At 38.2% G+C, this 18,882-nt stretch overlaps 1 protein-coding gene across 6 annotated transcripts in view; it reads right to left on the reverse strand.

The window, feature by feature from the left end:
- STAU2 (staufen double-stranded RNA binding protein 2) overlaps positions 1 to 18,882 on the reverse strand; it is a 170,721-nt gene that overhangs the window by 104,892 nt on the left and 46,947 nt on the right. For all 6 annotated transcript variants that reach the window (XM_057363938.1, XM_057363943.1, XM_057363941.1 and 3 more), the window contains exons 6-9: positions 12,196 to 12,355; positions 8,655 to 8,762; positions 2,578 to 2,790; positions 25 to 162 (exon numbers count right to left, since the gene is read on the reverse strand). In XM_057363938.1, the coding sequence (XP_057219921.1) occupies positions 25 to 162; positions 2,578 to 2,790; positions 8,655 to 8,762; positions 12,196 to 12,355 (619 nt within the window). The remainder of the gene's footprint in view (positions 1 to 24; positions 163 to 2,577; positions 2,791 to 8,654; positions 8,763 to 12,195; positions 12,356 to 18,882) is intronic.

An 18,882-nucleotide genomic window follows, 5' to 3' on the forward strand; every position in this document is an offset into this window, starting at 1 on the left:
CTCTAACATGACAGCAAATGATACCTGCATAACAAATTCTCGACGGCGAGGCATTCCTCTCTCTGAAAGAAGAACATACTCTGGCTCCTTCTCTTTTTTGGCCTGTTGGATCTGAGCCAAACGACTGATGGGATTCATTCCTTGACCATATTCTGGTCCAGTCTAAACCAGGTTTAAAGGAAAGAACCATTATTTCAGTATATATCCCTCTAATGACTACACTRCTTCACTAAAACATTTACTAGCATTATCTCTTCTAGGATTATCTCTTTATATTCTCATACTCCCTTTGAGAGAATAAGAAGTAACTTACTTTCCRTTTTTTGATCATGAGACAAAAGATAAAAATCCTCAGGTTCAAAGCTCTGGAAAGAAATTGCCACTGGTGCAGGTGCATATCTCACATCTGCAAGTTATGAATACCCTCTCCTATCTGTGGAGGTCCTCATAAGGATGGATGAAAATTAGCAGGTCCATCAGTCAGTTTTATCTTACTGCCCTATTTCTAGGGCTCTTCCCCCTAACCCTTTAAAATATTTTGCTACAATGCTGGAACATGCAATGCACTAAGTAGAGGTGGGATTCACACAGGGACAAAACCAATTTGCCACACATAAGGAAGCTTCCTCTCCCAGCCTTCCTGCTTTCCTTCTCAGCACTCCAGGCCTTCCATCCTAACAATGCAACTAAAGGTGCAGAGGGTTTACTCTGTGTGTCGTATGAACAAAATACTTCTATAAATACTTCTATAAAGTGAATGGCTAGAATTGTTGCAYATTGTGAATCACCCACCAAGTATTTCAAATTACTAAAAGACAATAATCCTCAGAATAACATCTCAAAAAAGTATGGTTGGTTGAGGGAATTGATCTCATGGCAGGGAAACAAAAGGATTGACAAAGTGGTCTGCCCAARATTACACAGACAAGGGAAAAACTACAGTCCTTGAAGACTCTCTAGCTCTGAAAATCATTTAACAAATGATTGTTCAACGGCAAATGCTCTTTCAAAGCACATAGCTATTAAAACATTTATTYGTAGATTTTAGGAAGAAATTAAGACTCCCAAAAATTTATCTGGTCATACTTAACTGATTTATATACCATAACACAAAGAATRCACTTGCAAATGTAAATGGTATTTGAATGTAGAATTGTTGTTCTGTTATTAAGCTATTTCCCTTTCATGAAACCATTTGCAGACTCAGAGAAGATGAGCACTTATGCTTGCTTGAGTTTCTCAAGTAACAAACAAGTGCTCAGGAACCTGAAGAAATCATCAGCAACTGAAGGCAGAGACCAGAGAGGGATATTATATTTAGAAAGCTGTGCAGCAAATCCYACATAGTGTAACTGCTGCAGTAGTTAGAGAAGATGTAGGTGAAAGAGCTATGACAATGTCATACACAAGGGCAGCTGTGTGGGCAAGAAGCCAGGCAGAGACAAAATGCAGAGCAGGCTAAATAAAGAGCAGGCCATAAGATACAGCCTCATAAATATATATACAAATAAAAATAATTTATTGCTGCCTCTTTTTTTTTGATGCTCAAAACACATGCAAGTTAAATGGAAAGAAAGGGGCACATTGAAAACATTTCAGAAGTTTGGMTCTTCAAAAAGTGAAAGCCATCTACATATCCAGCTTATTTTGACAATTAATGTCTCTTTCTAACACAGCCAACTGTGGATAGTTAAATTCCTGATGGCAAATGGTATATGGTAACATAAGAGATTTTTTTATTATTATACCCTTAGTGTCTTTGTTGAGAAAAACTTTCCAAGATGTGAAAGCCAAAGGCAAAAGCCTTTTCCAATCWTCCCGGTTTAAAACTGCATTAATGCTGAAGGTTTTCCGTTAAATAATTTTCCTGCCCATTTTTTCCTAGATGTTTCTAAGAAGTAAACCTCAGAATTTTAGTTGGAGACAGGTATCTAATTAACCTAGGTTTTCCTGCAAAACCATTTATTCTGTATTGAAGGCAAATGAAAAAAGGAAGGTGATAAGTAAGTTCTTTGTACATTTTCTAATTCAATTTTGACTCTCCAAAGTATTTGCTTATTTTAAAGGGCTTTTCTGGTGGCTGCTCTTTCAGAACTCTACACTTGGTATYCTCAGTATGCAGATTTCTACCAGCCATTCTTTCAGTACTGATRCGATAAAGTAGTGCCCCATTTATTTACCATTTAATATATCTCTCTCCCCCTTCAAACTGGGGAAGGGAARAGGCCAGGGAGAGAACCACCAGTTATGCTAAAAGGGCCTCTCTGAGGAAATGATGCTAAAAGCTCACATGGCTGTACAGAGCTGCCTGGAGGGCTTGATCCTCCACTAGACTTGAACCAAACTCTTGAAGACTTCAGTGATGTGAGCTATTTACAAGCCATTCTGTTTGAGAATCCCAGACTTCTCAGGATTTAAAAAAAGCCCAGACATATTAGCACAGGCAAACAAGCAACAGTATTGCCAGTAACAAGYAACTGTTACAATATTGACAGAAAATGACAAATAAGCCTTCATTGATATTATATCTGTTACTTTCTGACCAAACATTCTTAATTGTGTCAAAGGTGGACATACCTTTAATATTGTTTTTGGACGCTTTTTAAAGTAAAGTTTTGGCTTTTCAATCACAGGAAGAGGAGGAAGTTTCTTAAGTTCTTGTAGGACAGCCATTGCAGCACGTTTCTTTGAGAGTTTCTTACTGTTGCCTTCCCCTTCTGCAGTGAATTCTCCTACTGTAACTCGTGTAACAAAGCTCTTCATGTGAGGAGGTCCACTTTCTTTAATCACCTTTTAAGAGAAAGTAACACTGAGTCAAAGCACCCTAYAAGAAGATGACTTAATGTTTGTATCTCTGCAATCAACTTATTATTAGTCCAGTTTTCCTGCTAACTGAAGGCATCAGATGGGTTTTTAAAGAACTTGAACAAGTATTAATGACAGTAGGAGGTTTGAGGACAGAAAATTAAGACTAGTTAGTTAAAGCAAATCTAACCATCATATTCAACATTTCACAGAAAATAAGAGTAGATCTACATTTTTAAAAGATTTCTGGAATAACACAATATACAACAATTACTCATATTTAAACCAAGGCTGGTGGGTTTTTTTCTTTGCAAGATGCTTCACTGAAGCATCATTTCTTCATACTGAAGAAATTAAATCCATGAAGGGCTACCAGGCTTTGGCTATTTCTTTACACAAAATATATTCAAAACTGAATTTATCTGTCATTACCTCATCCTGTTTGTAATGTTTTTTCTATTGTCATTAAGCCATTGGATGTTCATAGCCCCAAACTTCAGTCTCAATAGGKGCAGGCAGGATGCCTGCTCTCAACTCTTGCCTTGCCAGAGTACATAGCTCATACACAGAAATATCCCATACATTTGAAAGGCTGACACATTCTTGCCTCTATGACTCTCAGCTGTCCCTCCCAACAGTACTGAMAAGGATTACCAAAAGAGCCACCATAACTCACACAAAAGCCAATAATTTCTGAAAAAAAATTTATTCATTCCCTTCCAAACATACTTAGCTTGATAATGAGAAAACCTATTTGAAGCACTTCTCCACTACTACAAGTTATAATAATATGGAAAGAAATTAACTTCTGAATGTAGTACCTTCCTTTAGCTTTTTTTCTGTCTCCATTTTTACACACACACACATCTTTTAGAAGGCTGGTGCTAGGATGCAAATCACAGCAGTGCAAGTGCTAAGATAGCCATCTCCTCATGTACGCACCATTTACTGGTCTGGACAATGTCTATCAGGAATTAAGAGACCTCATTTGGGAAAAGGTTCAGTTATTTTGTTTGATGGGCGGAAGCAGCTATCTAATTTAATCTTTGTTATATGTAATATGTGTAAGGAGACATTAGAGTATCTGACAGGCATCTCTTTATAATATCYTCAAAATCAATATAAACACCAATTTTTTTTTTTCAGTTGATGGAATTATATCAAACCATTTGTTGAAGAAGAGTAATGTCTGAGTGTAAGGGAACTGAGGTAAAGGTATWAGGGCCTTCTTGGTGTAATAACTATAGCTTTAATGTGCTCAAACCTTCAATCTTAATATTATTACAACATGTTTTGTATTAAAGTTCTTTTTATCAAGGTCATGTCCCTTGCATTATTTAGTTTTGCTGTTGCAATGTAATGAGGTCTCCTTAGGCTTGTATATCWTTTTTAAGTTTTCTTTTGCGGCAACTTCACCCAGCAAATACAATTACCACAGCATACATCAATAAAAAGACACAAAATGAAAATTAACAGACAACTTTGTCCCATCTATGCTAGCATGGGATTTTTCTCCAGGAATGTTCCCACTCTAAGGTTCCAGCCATWAATTTCAGAAGTGTTTTCAACATTGCCTCGCTTGAAAGTTACCCATTAATGCCTGACCACGTGAGAAAGCAACAGTGCCTTCAATGCACTGACCCACGCTGAGCCACAGGATGCTGCCCTGCCTGCACCAGAGCTGGGTGAGCCCAGTGCCAGCAGCTCCTGCTCTCAGACACAGGTTTGGTATCCATGCTGAGCACCTCCATCGCACTGCAGCACTTCCCACTCCATCTTATGGTATCTTACACCATCCCTGTACTTTGCTATCCAAGCATTACAACATGCTTGCTGTAAAACATAGYTAAATTAACCTTACTAAGGTCCTTAATCCTTTTGTGGTTCTACTAATACCATCATATAGGTGTTTGTCTTTAGATGCAATATAATGTATTAATAAAATATACAAGAATATCTATACTGACCAGATGAAAAAGGACCAAATAACTTGGTTAAGAAATATAATTACTGAGTTCCTAAAATATTAGTTTTATGTAAGTTTTCTCATATTTATATAAATSCACACAAGTATATATATATGAGAGAAAGAATGTTAATACCAAATCAGATTATGTTTTCATATACACAAAAGCATATTTCTTAATATAAAACTAATGCATTTTGGTGTGGTTTTCATCTTTTAAATTTTAAGTATGTGACACAAGGTAAATAATTGACTGGAAAACATTAAAAACTGTATCTTTGTTAGTGTGTAAATGGAAAAAGCCTGTGTTGTCAATGGRATGAACCCCATAGGATTCAGATGGGATCTGTATCAAGCTAAACATCCAAATTTGGTAATTAAGCAAAAAAATATTTAYCTAACAACATTTTTGGTTAACCCCAGATTTTAGATCTTTTTACTTCATGTGATTTCAAACAGTTGTGCTATGAGCCTTGGGACAGAAACACTAAAAAGAAATTCAACCTTTGCTATCTAAGAACACTATACCCATTAGGACATTAAACTATTTCCTCAGTTGAAAGATACGACCTGTGGACCTAATCATGGCTAATTTAAAGCTGAGAATTTGATTAAGGGTGACAGTTCAATACACTTTTCTTTTTCTGTTCCATGGATTTAAAAAATAATTACAGCAAGAGAAAACACATGGGGCCAAAACACATCTAAGGTCAAGTTACATCAAGAATGAATTTGGCTCAACTTAATGAATCATGCTGACAAATGAAAAACAGCAGTATGATTGAGTGAAAGAGCAACACTGCTTTAATTATTAATGAGATGCCAGGTAGAAAATTCAAAAGATTATTACAAGATTAAATGGACATTAAAAAAAAAAAAAACCACTGAAAAACTAGAGGAGACAAAAATCAGATCAAAAAACCCACACAACCTACATCTATGAATACATGATCATTTATAAGATTTCAAAATATCAATATATTTCCATGAGCTTTTGTAGGCTCATATACCAGATTTTCCCAGTTACAAAAAAAAAAAACCAAAGGGTCTGAATGTCTAAGTGTAAGGGTGACCACTCTGCAAAACCCAATTGAGAGCTACTCAGCAGTCAGTCATCCAAATCTATAATCCCCAGAACAGCAGGAGCCAGATAGGTGTGAAACTTCCAGCTGAGAACTACTCTCCTAGAGTCAGCAATTTGGTTTGTCCCTCATTGAAAGTGCAGAATCTCTGTGTTACTGTGATAAGACTGGGACATAAGAACATTTTCCAGCATGACACTGGACAGGGATGGAGGGACAGAAAATTCACCTGTTCAGGCACTCTGCGCCTTCACTTCTAATACTGCGAATTAAAAAAACCCCATGTTATTATATTTGCTGTTCTGAAGAAATAACACTGCAATCCAAAGAAAATACTGAAAATAAAGTGACAATCTGAAACACCCCAACATGTTCTAATATCTGGACCTGTTGACATCAGTTATTCTTCTAGGCTCATCTATTGCCTTCTGAAAATTAAGGAATAAAAAAAGCATATATATTAGAAAAAACTATAAAAAAGTAAGATTTTAGCCTACTGTCAAGGCAGGAATAAGAAGTTAAATGACAGCTACAGTACTTTAACAATTCCTACAGCGATCACTTTTATATTCCTCTTAAAAATTATTCATTGGGAACCCCCACAAATGCCTTAGAGCAGTTGCATTTTGACTTCAAAGATGATGAATCAATGTTAGCTAAGAATGCACCAGTGACAAGCATAGAGTAAAGTTTGCTCTTTGTTAGAATTAAATGTTTTTATTTTAGTTAAAAACTTGATAGGAAGTCCTTAAAGCTCATCCTAAAGTTTTCCTGTACAATTAAAACTAACCACATTACATGAAAAAGCACAGTTCACCCCTTGCATAATTCTGAGGACACGTTTAAATAGAACTCTACATATATTTATGATCATTACTTTGTTGCATAACCCAGCACTGTTGGAACATTGGCTAAAGCTCTGTCAGATGAAGGAAAGGCAGATCATTTTATAGCTACCACACACAAAACAAAAGCTAGAAAAAGCTTTGATGCCTGCCTGGAATAACACAAGACCATTAGTAAATAAAATCCTGTTAGAAATATCAGATCCTGGGGATTATCCCTAATTGCTTAGCAGTTTTATTGAAAAGTAAGCCAGAACCAAGTTCAATCAAAACTCTATTTGAGAATGTCACCYATATTTGGCTTTAAAGGCAGGAAATAACACAATACCTGTCAGAAGAGCAAGAAACTGTCTTTTTTCAATGTTACTAACATTCTTTGGCATGTGACATATTAGACTTTTCCTATACAAAGTATCTCTGCCTTCATTCTCTCCTTATCAAATACTCTCCCTTAAATAAGATCGAACAGGAATGAAGCAAACATACAAAGCACTATCCCTCTTTTCTCTACAACTTCCAAGCTCTATGGTCACTCTGACCAGTGACCAAATATCTCCTTGCATTTTAGTGCATTGATTTGTATGGAATTATTCCTAATATTTTAAATGTTTAAGGCAGAAAACAATGAAAACCRAAATGTTAATTATGAGTTTCCTTTTTGGAACAGAAGCATATGTTTCCATTATGTCTGATCTTAGATAAGAGTTAGGTTATTGGCATTTAGTGGTAAGCTGATACACCAAACACCCCCAGATACCCCAGTTTTATCCTGTAGATTTTGCATTCTCTTAACATTCTTATCAGTCCATATCACATAAACCACATAGATGAAGTATATATGCCTTTGTAATACTGAGGATTTCCCTAACAATAAGGAATAAACAATATTCTTTGTCTTTCTTACCTATCTTCTGAGAGATTTGTCAGATTTCTAAGAAGGCCCAAATTGCTTATTTGACATTGGCCAATTCAGGGACATGGGCCAAACACGTCAGTAAACTGCRTACAGCACACTGTAAGGCATGCCACAGCTTAGGGTTTTTGGTTCTTTTCACATGCAAATACATGCCTATACTTTAAAGGAAAAAGCACTGGAGAAAATAACCATCACCAATATAAGCACTACCCATGTCTTTCATGCAGATTCAGTTTAAATGTAAATCAAAATGCAGAAAAATAAAATTTAAAGCCACTTACATTAGCATTTTCTGCATTAAAAAAAAAAATAAAAAAAGGAAAAAGAGAAAGAAAAACAGCTTGAAAATCTGTGATAGCTTCCTACCACAACAATGTTAGATTTTTACAAAAAGGTTTTGTAAGAACTTTCTCATTGGAAAAAAATTCCTGCTAGTATCACTCATTCTCCCACAGTTACTTCACTGATAGCACTGGAGCCATTCCAAATGCTCTTTATTACTTCAGGTASACAAAGGTGTCAGAAGCGGGTTCATAGATAAAATCACATGAAACAAACAAAAAAACTCATGAAGGTTTAAGTAGGAATAGGTAAGTGAAGGAGAGTCACATAGAGTGGAGAATAGTAATAACTTTCTGAAAACAGCACAGTGAGGCAAAATGTTTGAATGGGAACTCTTCTAGAATATGAATGCCTACAGTTAAAGCACAGACTGGCTAATTCTTTTGAAGATTGAGTGGAGGTACAGAGTCTAATCCCACAGCCYTGTACAGAAGATGGTTTAACTGTCTGTCTGCCATCCAACTGTTTGCAACCAAATAGTAGGTCTCTAAAAGTTYAAATGAGCATCTATTTTAATAGCAAAAAAATCATTGTCTTAGACTCTGATACATTGAAAAATGTTTATTTATRATTTCCATGAATATAAAAGTCATATTTATCACGTATGAATGTTAACTCTGTTGAGTTTCAGTGGTACTTTTTTTTAATACAGTCTTAGCATGGTAAATACTTAAAACAGATAAAAATGTAACACATACCTCAAAACTGACAGGTATATTGCGCTTCAAAGCAATTTCAAACACTACGCTGATCTCAGATTTGTTTGCATCTTTATCTTCTTCTGATTCTTTTCCTGTTTCTCCATTCTGAAAATGATGCATAAATAATCATACTACAATTCTTAGAAGATCAACAATATAGAATTTGTATATTCTCCCCCCAATTTCTCAAAGACTTTTGAAGTCTCCTGTCAGGCTGTAAATCAGCATTTGCACATCCATCTCAGCATCCCATTATCAGACACCTGCTGACTGAAGCCATGTATGTTGCACTTTTGCTTCATAATAAAGGAACACGTACACATTAATTTATAAATTAATTACAGATGGCAGAAAAAGGTCAAGGGATTTTAATCTTATTAATGACATGGATAACAATTGTCTGAGTACACACTTGTGTCAAACATGAGGATCAAACAGATCCTTTGACCTGTTTCTCAGTCTCTCTGTGGGTACCCCTTCTAAGCAAGGAATAATTCTGTACTTCTTGGAAAGTACAGAAGACTGCACTTCTCTCAGAAGAAATTCAGTCAATCATCCCCACACTTTGACTGGGTCACCAGGTTACAGGTGTCCTCAGCAGGTCCAGCTGGTTAATGGCCCCTCCATCAACTTCCCTCTGGGAGTTATGACCAGTGTGAAAAGGTAGTGACAGAGAACAGCTTGCTCAACACAGAACATTATTTATTTATCCATAGGAACATAAYAAACAGAGAGGCAAAGAGATAAAAAAACAAAAGGGGCATGAAACATTATTCTGCCTAAAATTCAGCTTTGTTTTACACTTCAGGTAAATCTAAATTTTCTCGGACAACCATCAGCATGGGGATCAGTCAGAGTTGCCCTTTGAAATCACTGCCTTTGGTGTTTGTCCCCAGGCCACATTTCCTTAGTTCTCAGAGGCTTCACTTCCAGCTCTTTTCAAACTGCAACACTTTGAATACTTCAAACTGGGATCTCTCAACAACCACGTAACCTTGGCCAMGCTCCTAATTTTTTATTAGTGGAGGTAAACATCAAAGACAGTTGGGCTGAATTAGGTGGATTCCTGCAGAGCTCCCATCTTACATAACAAAGTCTGATCTAAATCTTCAGCCACCAGCATAGCTACAAAATGCAGATACCACAGTTATAAAACAGCATTAAAAAAGCATTATGTTCTTCACATTAAAATGAAATTGAACAATCTTTTATCTACCATTTGTTAACTCTTAATGTATTATCTTTAAGATAACACAGGGCCAAAAATCCAGCACTCATCCAGAGCATGCAGATATGGAAAATTTTTTGTCTCATGAAACAGTTGCAAAATTTTGAGTCTGAAAAAAAGACATTTATATGCCTGATATCGATCTGGAGATAAATACAAAACAAAACAAATCATKAAGTTTACAGAACCTCCAAAAAAGGGTGTAGTGCAAAACAGCAACAAGGGTAGTTAAAAAGAAACTAGGGAGGACCTCTACMTCATTTCAAATAATGAAATGTAAAGTACTACTGAAGTCAAAAATGTTGGTCCTTACTTATAGGAGAGGCAAAGCATGGATTAGGTTCACTGAAAAAGATCAGCAGAGTTAAAAGGACAATATTTAAAAGTGAAAAAAAGAATGTGGGAATGTACAAAGTGGGGTACTAGTATTCTGTAAAAAATCTAAGTGAGAATATTATTTGATACTTAAATTTGTGCTTTTATAAAGGACACTGATAATTTAAAAAGCTGACCAAAAAAAAGCCACAAGAATGAACTACTGATTAGAAGAAAAAACAGCTTTGCACTGAGACACTATGAAAACAATTAGTTCTATAAAAAGATTCAAAAGTACTTAAGCATAATCTGTAAATGTATATATGGGAGAGATTTTTGATATCGATTGGTTACATTTAGCAAAGATAAGAAAATACCAATTCAACAGAAAATGAAGCTAAGTGAATTTTAGAAGAAATACCTCACAAATTCTCTTTGAAAAGGAGAATAATCAAGCAGTGGCATAATTTACATAAAATAATATAATGTCCACTGGACTGTCAGCAGGCCTTCAAGGAAAGAATGTTTAGGTTTTCTAGCTGTAGTCTAGTTTAACCAGATATGTGTAGTCTAAACTAGAAATTACAGTTTAAAATTTCATGATTAATACAAACACATCTGTCCAGAAAATCTCCCATTGTCCCTTCTGCCCTTACAGTTTAACTCCTGCATATTTTTYGACCAAGCATAGTAGAGAACTGTGAGTGAAGAAAAGAGAGGATCAAGATTCAGACCTTAGTATTGAGCAATAAAGTTTCAAGCCTTAGTCATATGACTTCCCTAAGGAAGATAAAATATGTTCAGGAGTGTCTCAGGCACTCTGGATTTAAATTTGATCCTCATTCCCACAACTGACACTTTAATTGTAAGGCCTTTCTTAGCCTCACATCTACGAGACAGCAGAGGTGCTTTGGCAGACACACAATAACTCTTTTGTRAAAGCAGGTTCACGCTCACCAGCAGCCCTGCCCTGTTGGCTGATTGCTTCTTGCTTCTGCTCACCTTATGCTCTTCTACACATTTGCACAATTAAGTGTTAAGATGGAAATACTCCTCTTCAGTGGTTTAATATGGCTAAAAGATTTTATCCTTAACTACGATTTTTCTAATAAAAGGAAAAAGGGGTACCCTGAAATGGAAGAATAATATATAGATGGCTGCATTAAGCACGACTGTGAAGGCCAAAAGATAGACCTATTTAACTACTGTGCTATATTCCACAGATCCCATTCCAGTCAAGTTCACTGAGTTACTAATGGGATTATTAGATGGCTGTCCTTGCTCCCTCAGGAGCACAGTGTCAGTGAYTGGAGAAGAGAGAAGAAAGAATAAAGCTGGTCAATTTTGCTGAAGGAAATAAAGTTTTTGCCAAGATGGATCATGTCCCATCGTGAGGGCACATCCCACCACTGTGCAGGAGCCTTGGCCAACAGCAGGGAAAAGCCTGAACCCTGGCACCAYGCAGCCCTTAAATGCTTTTTCAACCAGCTTCCAGCTCTCTGGAGAGCTGCTCTCAGCTCCACASAGTGCAAAACTTTCTACTTCCTCTGTCATGATGTAGGCAAAGTGTTACSTCCAGCCTTCTCCAGTCACCTGCAGCTCTAACCTATGAGATGATAGAGATGTTTTKAACAACTAACCTGCAACCGTGAACCTTAACCTCAGCATAACCAAGCCACAGAGATTTACTTGACTGAGGATTTGATTTAGTCTCCTACCAACACACACATGCTATTGAGAACCTACAATATCCCACGTGGTCTTCAACTGCCCCCAGAGGTCTTGCCAGTATTTAGCATTCTTCATTGGGAAATGTTATTCTATTTTTCCTTTCAATTTAAAAAAATTATTCTGAGAATAATTTTTCTGTTCAATATTTTTTTTTTAAATATGACACAACATTTTAATTTTTAAGCAGCAATATATACCACTTAAAGATTTAGCAGCAAGAAAGCAAGTTATTTAAATTTAAAAAAAGTTTCCTGAAGCACAAACCTGAGGGAATTTTTCTGGAATAGGCTCATTCTGAAGAGCTTGAAGGGCCTTCATTGCAGCATTRTGTCTAGCAGCTTGACGAGTCTTTCCTTCACCAAAAAACTCACTGTTGCCAACAGTTAACTGGACATAGAAAATTTTAGGCACTGGGCAGTGATACCTGGAAGGAAATCATGAAAAGAAAACAACAATACAAGTTAYGAATTTCAACCATCCATTTTATGTGAAACGAAGTAGCATTTGGGAATAAAACAATTTTTTTTTTTCTACCACAATAAGACCCAGTACTCAGATACATGGATTGCTCCTCAGCAGCTCCTATCTGCAAACCAGCTCTTCACCCACATTTGTGAAGCTCTGCAATGAGCTCCACTATTTATCAACCCTACAGCCCAGCTCTAGTTTTCTTGGTTTGAGTCTTGAGAAGATGAAACCTAAGGAGAATTGGAAACTCCATTGGAAGCCCTGCCTCGGAGACAACTCCTGTCCCACAGGAAAGTGGCACAGAGGAAGAAGGGTTGTGAGGCTGCTCATATGAAACCTGTCATCATAGCTCTGCTCTAAGGGACAACCGAAATCAGATGACAGAGAATATACCTAGCAAAATGGATCCTCACTTGACAAATAACTTGTCCAGTTTTATAGCAATGTAAAAAAGCCCAGGATTCCAAAAGCATGGACAAAAGCAAGGTCTATCACAACAAAACCAGATTTACTCAAAGTAYTAGATTAACTTAAACAAAGTACTACATTTTCTTTATTCCTCTCAAAGGATCCTTTTYAAAGTGTGCTCTCTCCACTTGTATCTGTGGACATGGATGGTGACTTTTTTTGTATTAAGAGTTTCTGAATTTTCATTAATAATTGTAACCCAGTTGTTTCAACTGTAAAACAAAATAAGTTTACYATAGAGCTGCACACTTCAAACCCAAAGAAGTGTGAATAAGCACTCTGGCCTCAGTGTCCCTGAACTTTGTGCCTAATTCTAAAAATACATTTATATGGAAACAGCCAAACATAATCCTGGCTCCAACAAGCCTCTGGCTATAGGGCCTTGGAGGAGTGAGCTAAGTTGCCTTTACAACATGCAAARAGTGGGTATTTGCTTTCTTGTTTACAGTTTAACACACTTAGAGGGAATTATTAAGGCCTGGAAATACTTTTGCTTATGTAACATTTGCATAAAATTATATAATAAYTCCTGCTGGAAAGGCTTCTGGAGATTATCTGGTCCAATGCAGCACCCAGAACATGGTCAAGATCTGAAGTTGCACTGTCTTGTTCAGGCATTGTCCAAGGTATTGTGGACGTCTCCAAGGATGAAGATTCCACATCATCTCTGGACAATCGGTTCTAGCGTTGGACCACACTTTCTGGAAAACTATTACAAAATTCCTACATACCTAATGGAATTCAAACACTTGGCACTGAAATCATAGCAGATTTGCAGATGGAGAAGTCTTCCTCCCAATGCCAGAAATTACCAGCCTCAAGCCTTTGCCATCGCAGGACTCCCTCCCAGTTTCCCAGCCCRATTAGCACTGACTTTCCCTGGTTCYCTTTGGGTATGGCTGGGAATTCATGCTCTTGTTCTTGCAGGGTCTCAGAGAAGATCCAGTTGATCTCTTTCACATTTGCCCTAGTGATGTCAGCACAGTTTGCTGTCATCTTCCTGCATCTTCTTGGTAACACAAATCCTCTGACAGCACACCTCCTGCAGACAAGACCGCTATCTCTATAGCCTAGCTAGAGCTCTGGAGCCAGCTCTGACTCAAGGTCTCTGATGTACCAGCAGAGCTGCTCCAGATGGTGCTAGGAACTGTGCCAGGTGGTGCATCACCAGCACTGCTGAGCACACACCCCATCCTCAGCAGAGTTTCCCACTCCCTTCTGCATGAACTGCTGTGCAATCTGCTGTGTCTGCTGTCTGTCTCTGGGACTGGTGCACTTACATGTGCTTGACCCTCTCTAATCAGGAGATGACTGGAAGGAAAGCTCAATGCAGCTTTTGACCAGGACTAGCTGACAGAGCTTACTGGCAGCTGCTACAGCTTMTGAGAAGCCACAGCCTCCTGTAGTTGTTTTTCCCCTGCACCAAAAGGTACCCTCAAGTTTCTCAAAGAGTTCCCAGGAATCTTCCCACCATCCCAGATGTAGAACTGGAAATGGCAGCATGTGTTGGCTGCTGCTTAGGACAAGACAAGATGTCTCATGCAAAAGCAGTAGGCACCTTGATAGCATGTCCCACCTCATTACTTCACAATCCCCTTTAAATAGAAAGAAATGTGGTAGTGCTGTTAGCAACTACCTAGATTTAGGGAAAATACAATATCCATCAGAAGTTCCTGTTTCCTGTTGAGTTACTRGACCTACCTTTCTCTCCATTGCATGCAAAGGAGGAAAGCACATGAACTTAATCCACCTTATAAACTCAAATCCCACAACAGGCCTTCTCTTTTTCCCTCTCTCCTCCCCACCTTTTCTTTTAAAGAGTGTTTAGGGAGCTATTTATGTGATAATATGGAAAAATGATATTCAGCCTGTGGCTCTAGAGCCTCATGCAGCTCTTTGGCATTGGCAGAATGATTAGGCTTTTACATGGTTTTGATTAAATTTTTCTTGCTCTCCTTGGCCTCAAGCAGAGTTATAATAGAGCACTGATAATATGAGCACTGCCAGGAAAGTCAAAAGGAACACCTGAAATCCTCAGAAAATGAACTAAATCTGTGAGGATTTTGGCTTCCCTACAACAAGGACCATGTCAAAAGAAACAACATCCTCCTCTTTTCAGTGGTGAGGACAGAGACTGTATTTACAAAARCCTCAAAAGTAATCATAGTTTACAGTCTGAAAGTACAGCATAATTAAACTGAGTTTTAATAATTAATGATTCTGCATCATGAAGATGTATACTCATGTAAAGAACAGGCCAGTGCAAAGGTAAAATGATGTATCTGGCACTGATCATTAATAAACCTTCCAAATATACTACACAGGAGTTATTAAAAATGGCTGAAAGCATTAGCAGTCTTTGGAATATTCATATAGAATTTGAAGATTATTATGCAATAACRTATCAGCATAGTGTTTTCCATCACAAGAACATCTACATGTCAGATCTACAGTTCTCTGTCACTCTTTAGTCACAGAACTAAAACAGTCAGGACTTTGAACTGTAACACCTCATATATTGACTCATTAGGTCTCTAATAGCTTTTAAATTATCCTCAGTTAAAAAATATGCATATGCCTGCATTCTACATGGCTGCTACAAACACTAGGATTTTCCTTGGAGAAAATTCTCATGTAAAAGAGATTTTCAGGTGATTCTGGCACACTCCTCAGAATATAAGCTGACCAAAACAGCCAAATGACAGAAGATTGTAAAGCTAGAAGACAGCAAAAGGGCATGTGAAATGATACATTCAATTGGAAGAAAACAAAATGTGATAACAGATAATACACCAGCAATCACATATAATCTAAAACAGGAAMTAATTTTTATCTGTCTCCTCGGGATATTTGAGATGCATAAGAAGATCCTTCAAATAAGAGAGGCCTCGAAAGCAGGTTCCCTCCATTTCCTCTAATTGCAACAGCACCAGAAATCTACCTTTTAGCTAATGCCACTAGAATAGTCAACCTGAAAAAGAATATTTGCTCTACAACTGTGACCTTGAATGTCAAGTTTCAGCAACGAGTAAATATTTACAACTAGTTATAAACCCCTAAAAACAGGGGTTCACAACAGAAATGCTGACAGACCTTAACTAAGTTGGTGTGAGTGGGCGCCACTATAATTAAATAAATCACCAAGGTCTGTTGACAATTAGAAAACTCATTTYGGTTTGCCACAGAGACAAACAAAAATTCTGTTCATTATAATTTTACTGGAATATGATGTCATAACATGTAAGCATACTGAAACAATCTGCTGCTTTTCTAGCCAAAATATTAATTGCATACTAAGGAGCCCTTGGGGCCTCTTCCTTTTTGGCCATCAAATCCACACACACAAAAACAAATAAAGTATTACTGCATACGTTATGTGTTCAAACTGCATTTCCTGCATTTCTCTAGATTCCTCAATGGCAAAATGTTTTTGATAAGTATTGTTACTTTCTTCTTAGAAGGGGAAAAAAAGTAAGTGCAAGATGCAGCTCACAGAAACAAGGAAGATTATTTTGATTTAGCTCCATTTTAAAAATCCAGTGAGGTTTTCTCTAAATTCTAATGGTCACTGTATACTTCAACTAAGTAAAAAAGAACAAATAAACTCAATTACTTCCCCACTATGCAAATGTGATAGGAAATATTATTCTATTTCCATTTCATAATGCAAAGTGAAGAGGAACTGGGACAATTTTGGCCAAGATAAAGGCCACTAAAATATGAGATACAACACAGTATGGAAAAGTCATTCTTCAGATGCCAGCTCTGTGCTGAAAGGGTCATTCTTTGCACTTTTTCTATCTGGCTCCTTTTCCACATGAAGTCAATCAAGCTGGCAGCCCTGCCAGCCCTGCCAGCACTGTTTAATCAAGAAAATGCTGTGAGCTTTGCAAGTGGAGGGATAGAGACACAGACCATGCAGGGGAGTAGGAAACAGCATTTGCTGTGAATAACTTTTTCTCTGTAACATTTTTTTTCTCCAAAATTTCTCCTGAAATTTCTCTAGGGGAGCAAGTTGCTTAGTGCAGCTGTTCCCTGGCTATGTCCTATTTTCCTAAGCAGTCCATTAGCCACGTGCATTTCTTACAGATGTGGTTCTATGTTTTRAATAAGGAAACATCCAGTATAGTCACTTTTGTCTTCACACAGTGCACCTTCTGGTTCTTTCAGCAGATCCACAATAGCACCTGGGAACAAAGAGGCTCTCTTTTCCAAGTACTCCTTTTGAGAACTACAGTCCATTATTCTTGAACTGTGTCTACGACAGGCTAGGCTGCCTGATCAAGCAGAGCCTGTAGATGAAGYCTTGCTGCTCCAGTTCCAGGAAGGATCACACTCACAGGCTCTTGTCCTGCTGGGGGACTTCAACCACCCTGACATCTGCTGGGAAAGCACCAGGGTGAGGTGCAGGCAATCCAGGAGACTCCTGGAATGCATGGAGGATAACTTCTTAACCAGCYTGGTTAAACAAGAACTCAGGGTGAAAAAAAGAATCTGTCATCTCTAGCAGGAGGGTCAGGTACCTTGGSAGGACTATAAGGACTATAAGGTCATGTAGGGAGAAGATTAGAAGGGCCAAAGCCCAACTAGAACYTGATTTGGCCGCTATAATTTAGGACAACAAAAAAAGTCTCTATAAATACACTGGCAACAAAAAAAGGGTCAAGGAGTGCCTTCATAATTTGTTAAATGCAGAGAGYAGTGACAGGAAGTCAGGAAAAGGCAGAGATACTTTATGTTTTCTTTGCCTCAATCTCTAATATCAAGACCAGCTGCCCTCAGAATACCCAGGTCCCAGAGGTGGAAGTTGGTGATGGGGAKCTGAGTGAAGCCCTCCTAAACCAGGAGGAGATGTCAGTGACCTGCTACGCCAATTGAACACTCACAAGCCTATGGGCCCAGACTAGATCTACCCCAGAGTAAGGAGGGAACTGAAAAGCAAGAACTTGCAAAACCCCTCTCAATAATCTAAAAGCAGTCCTGCTCAACTGATGAAGATCCAGCTGACTGGAAATGTAACATCCATCTACAAGAGGGGTCAGAAGGATGATCTGGGGAACAACAGGCCTGTCAGCCTGACCTGGGTTCCAGGTAAGACTATGAAACAAATSATCCATGGCACATGCAGGACAACCAGAGGATCAAGCCCAGCCAAAATAGATTTACAAAAGCAAAGCCTGCATGATCAGTCTGAGCTCCTTCTATGACAAAGTGATCCACTTAGTAGATGAGAGAAAGGCTGTGGATGTCATCTACCTGACTTCAGTCAAGTCTATTTCCCACACCATCCTCCTAGAAAAACCAGTTGCTTGGATGGGTGGACTTTTTAGTAGTTAAAACCTGGCTGGATGGCTGGGCCCAGAGAGCTGAGGTGAATGGGGCAAAATCCATTTGGTAGGCAGTTGCTAGTGATGTTCCCCAGGGCTCAGTTTTGGAGCTGGTCATKTTTAACCTCTTTACTGATCATCTGATGTAGGGATTGAGTGCAGTAAATTTGCCAATAACACTAAGTTTGGTRAGAGTGTTTGTCTGCTCAAAGGTAGGAAGGCTCTGCAGAGAGACCTGGTCAGACAATCAATGGGCTAAGGACGATTGCATGTGCAAAGTGCCTAGTGCTGCACTTGGGTCACAAYAATCCCATGCAGCACTACAGGCTGGGGAGAAGCTGTTCAGTAGAAAGGAACTTGAGAGTGCTGGTTGACAGCCAGCTGAATATGGGCCAACAGTATGTCTGGGTGCCCAAGAAGGCCAGCGGCATATTGGCCTTTATCGGACTAGTGTAGCCAGCAGAACTAGAGAACCCACYCCCCTGTACTCAGCATTGGTGAGGCCATATCATGAATACTGTGTTCAGCTTAGGGTCTCTCACTTGGAGGTGCTGGAGCGTGTCCCAGTGAAGCACAAAGGTCTAGAAAATGTGTGTTATGAGGAACAGCTGAGGGGAGCTGGGTTGTTTAGTCACAAGAAGAKGAAATGGCCTTAAAGTGAGACARGGGAGATTCGGATCAGATACTA

Source organism: Malurus melanocephalus, unplaced genomic scaffold, assembly GCF_030028575.1.
Source record: "Malurus melanocephalus ecotype Western Australia unplaced genomic scaffold, MMel_1.1 scaffold_32, whole genome shotgun sequence".
Classification (NCBI taxonomy): domain Eukaryota; kingdom Metazoa; phylum Chordata; class Aves; order Passeriformes; family Maluridae; genus Malurus; species Malurus melanocephalus.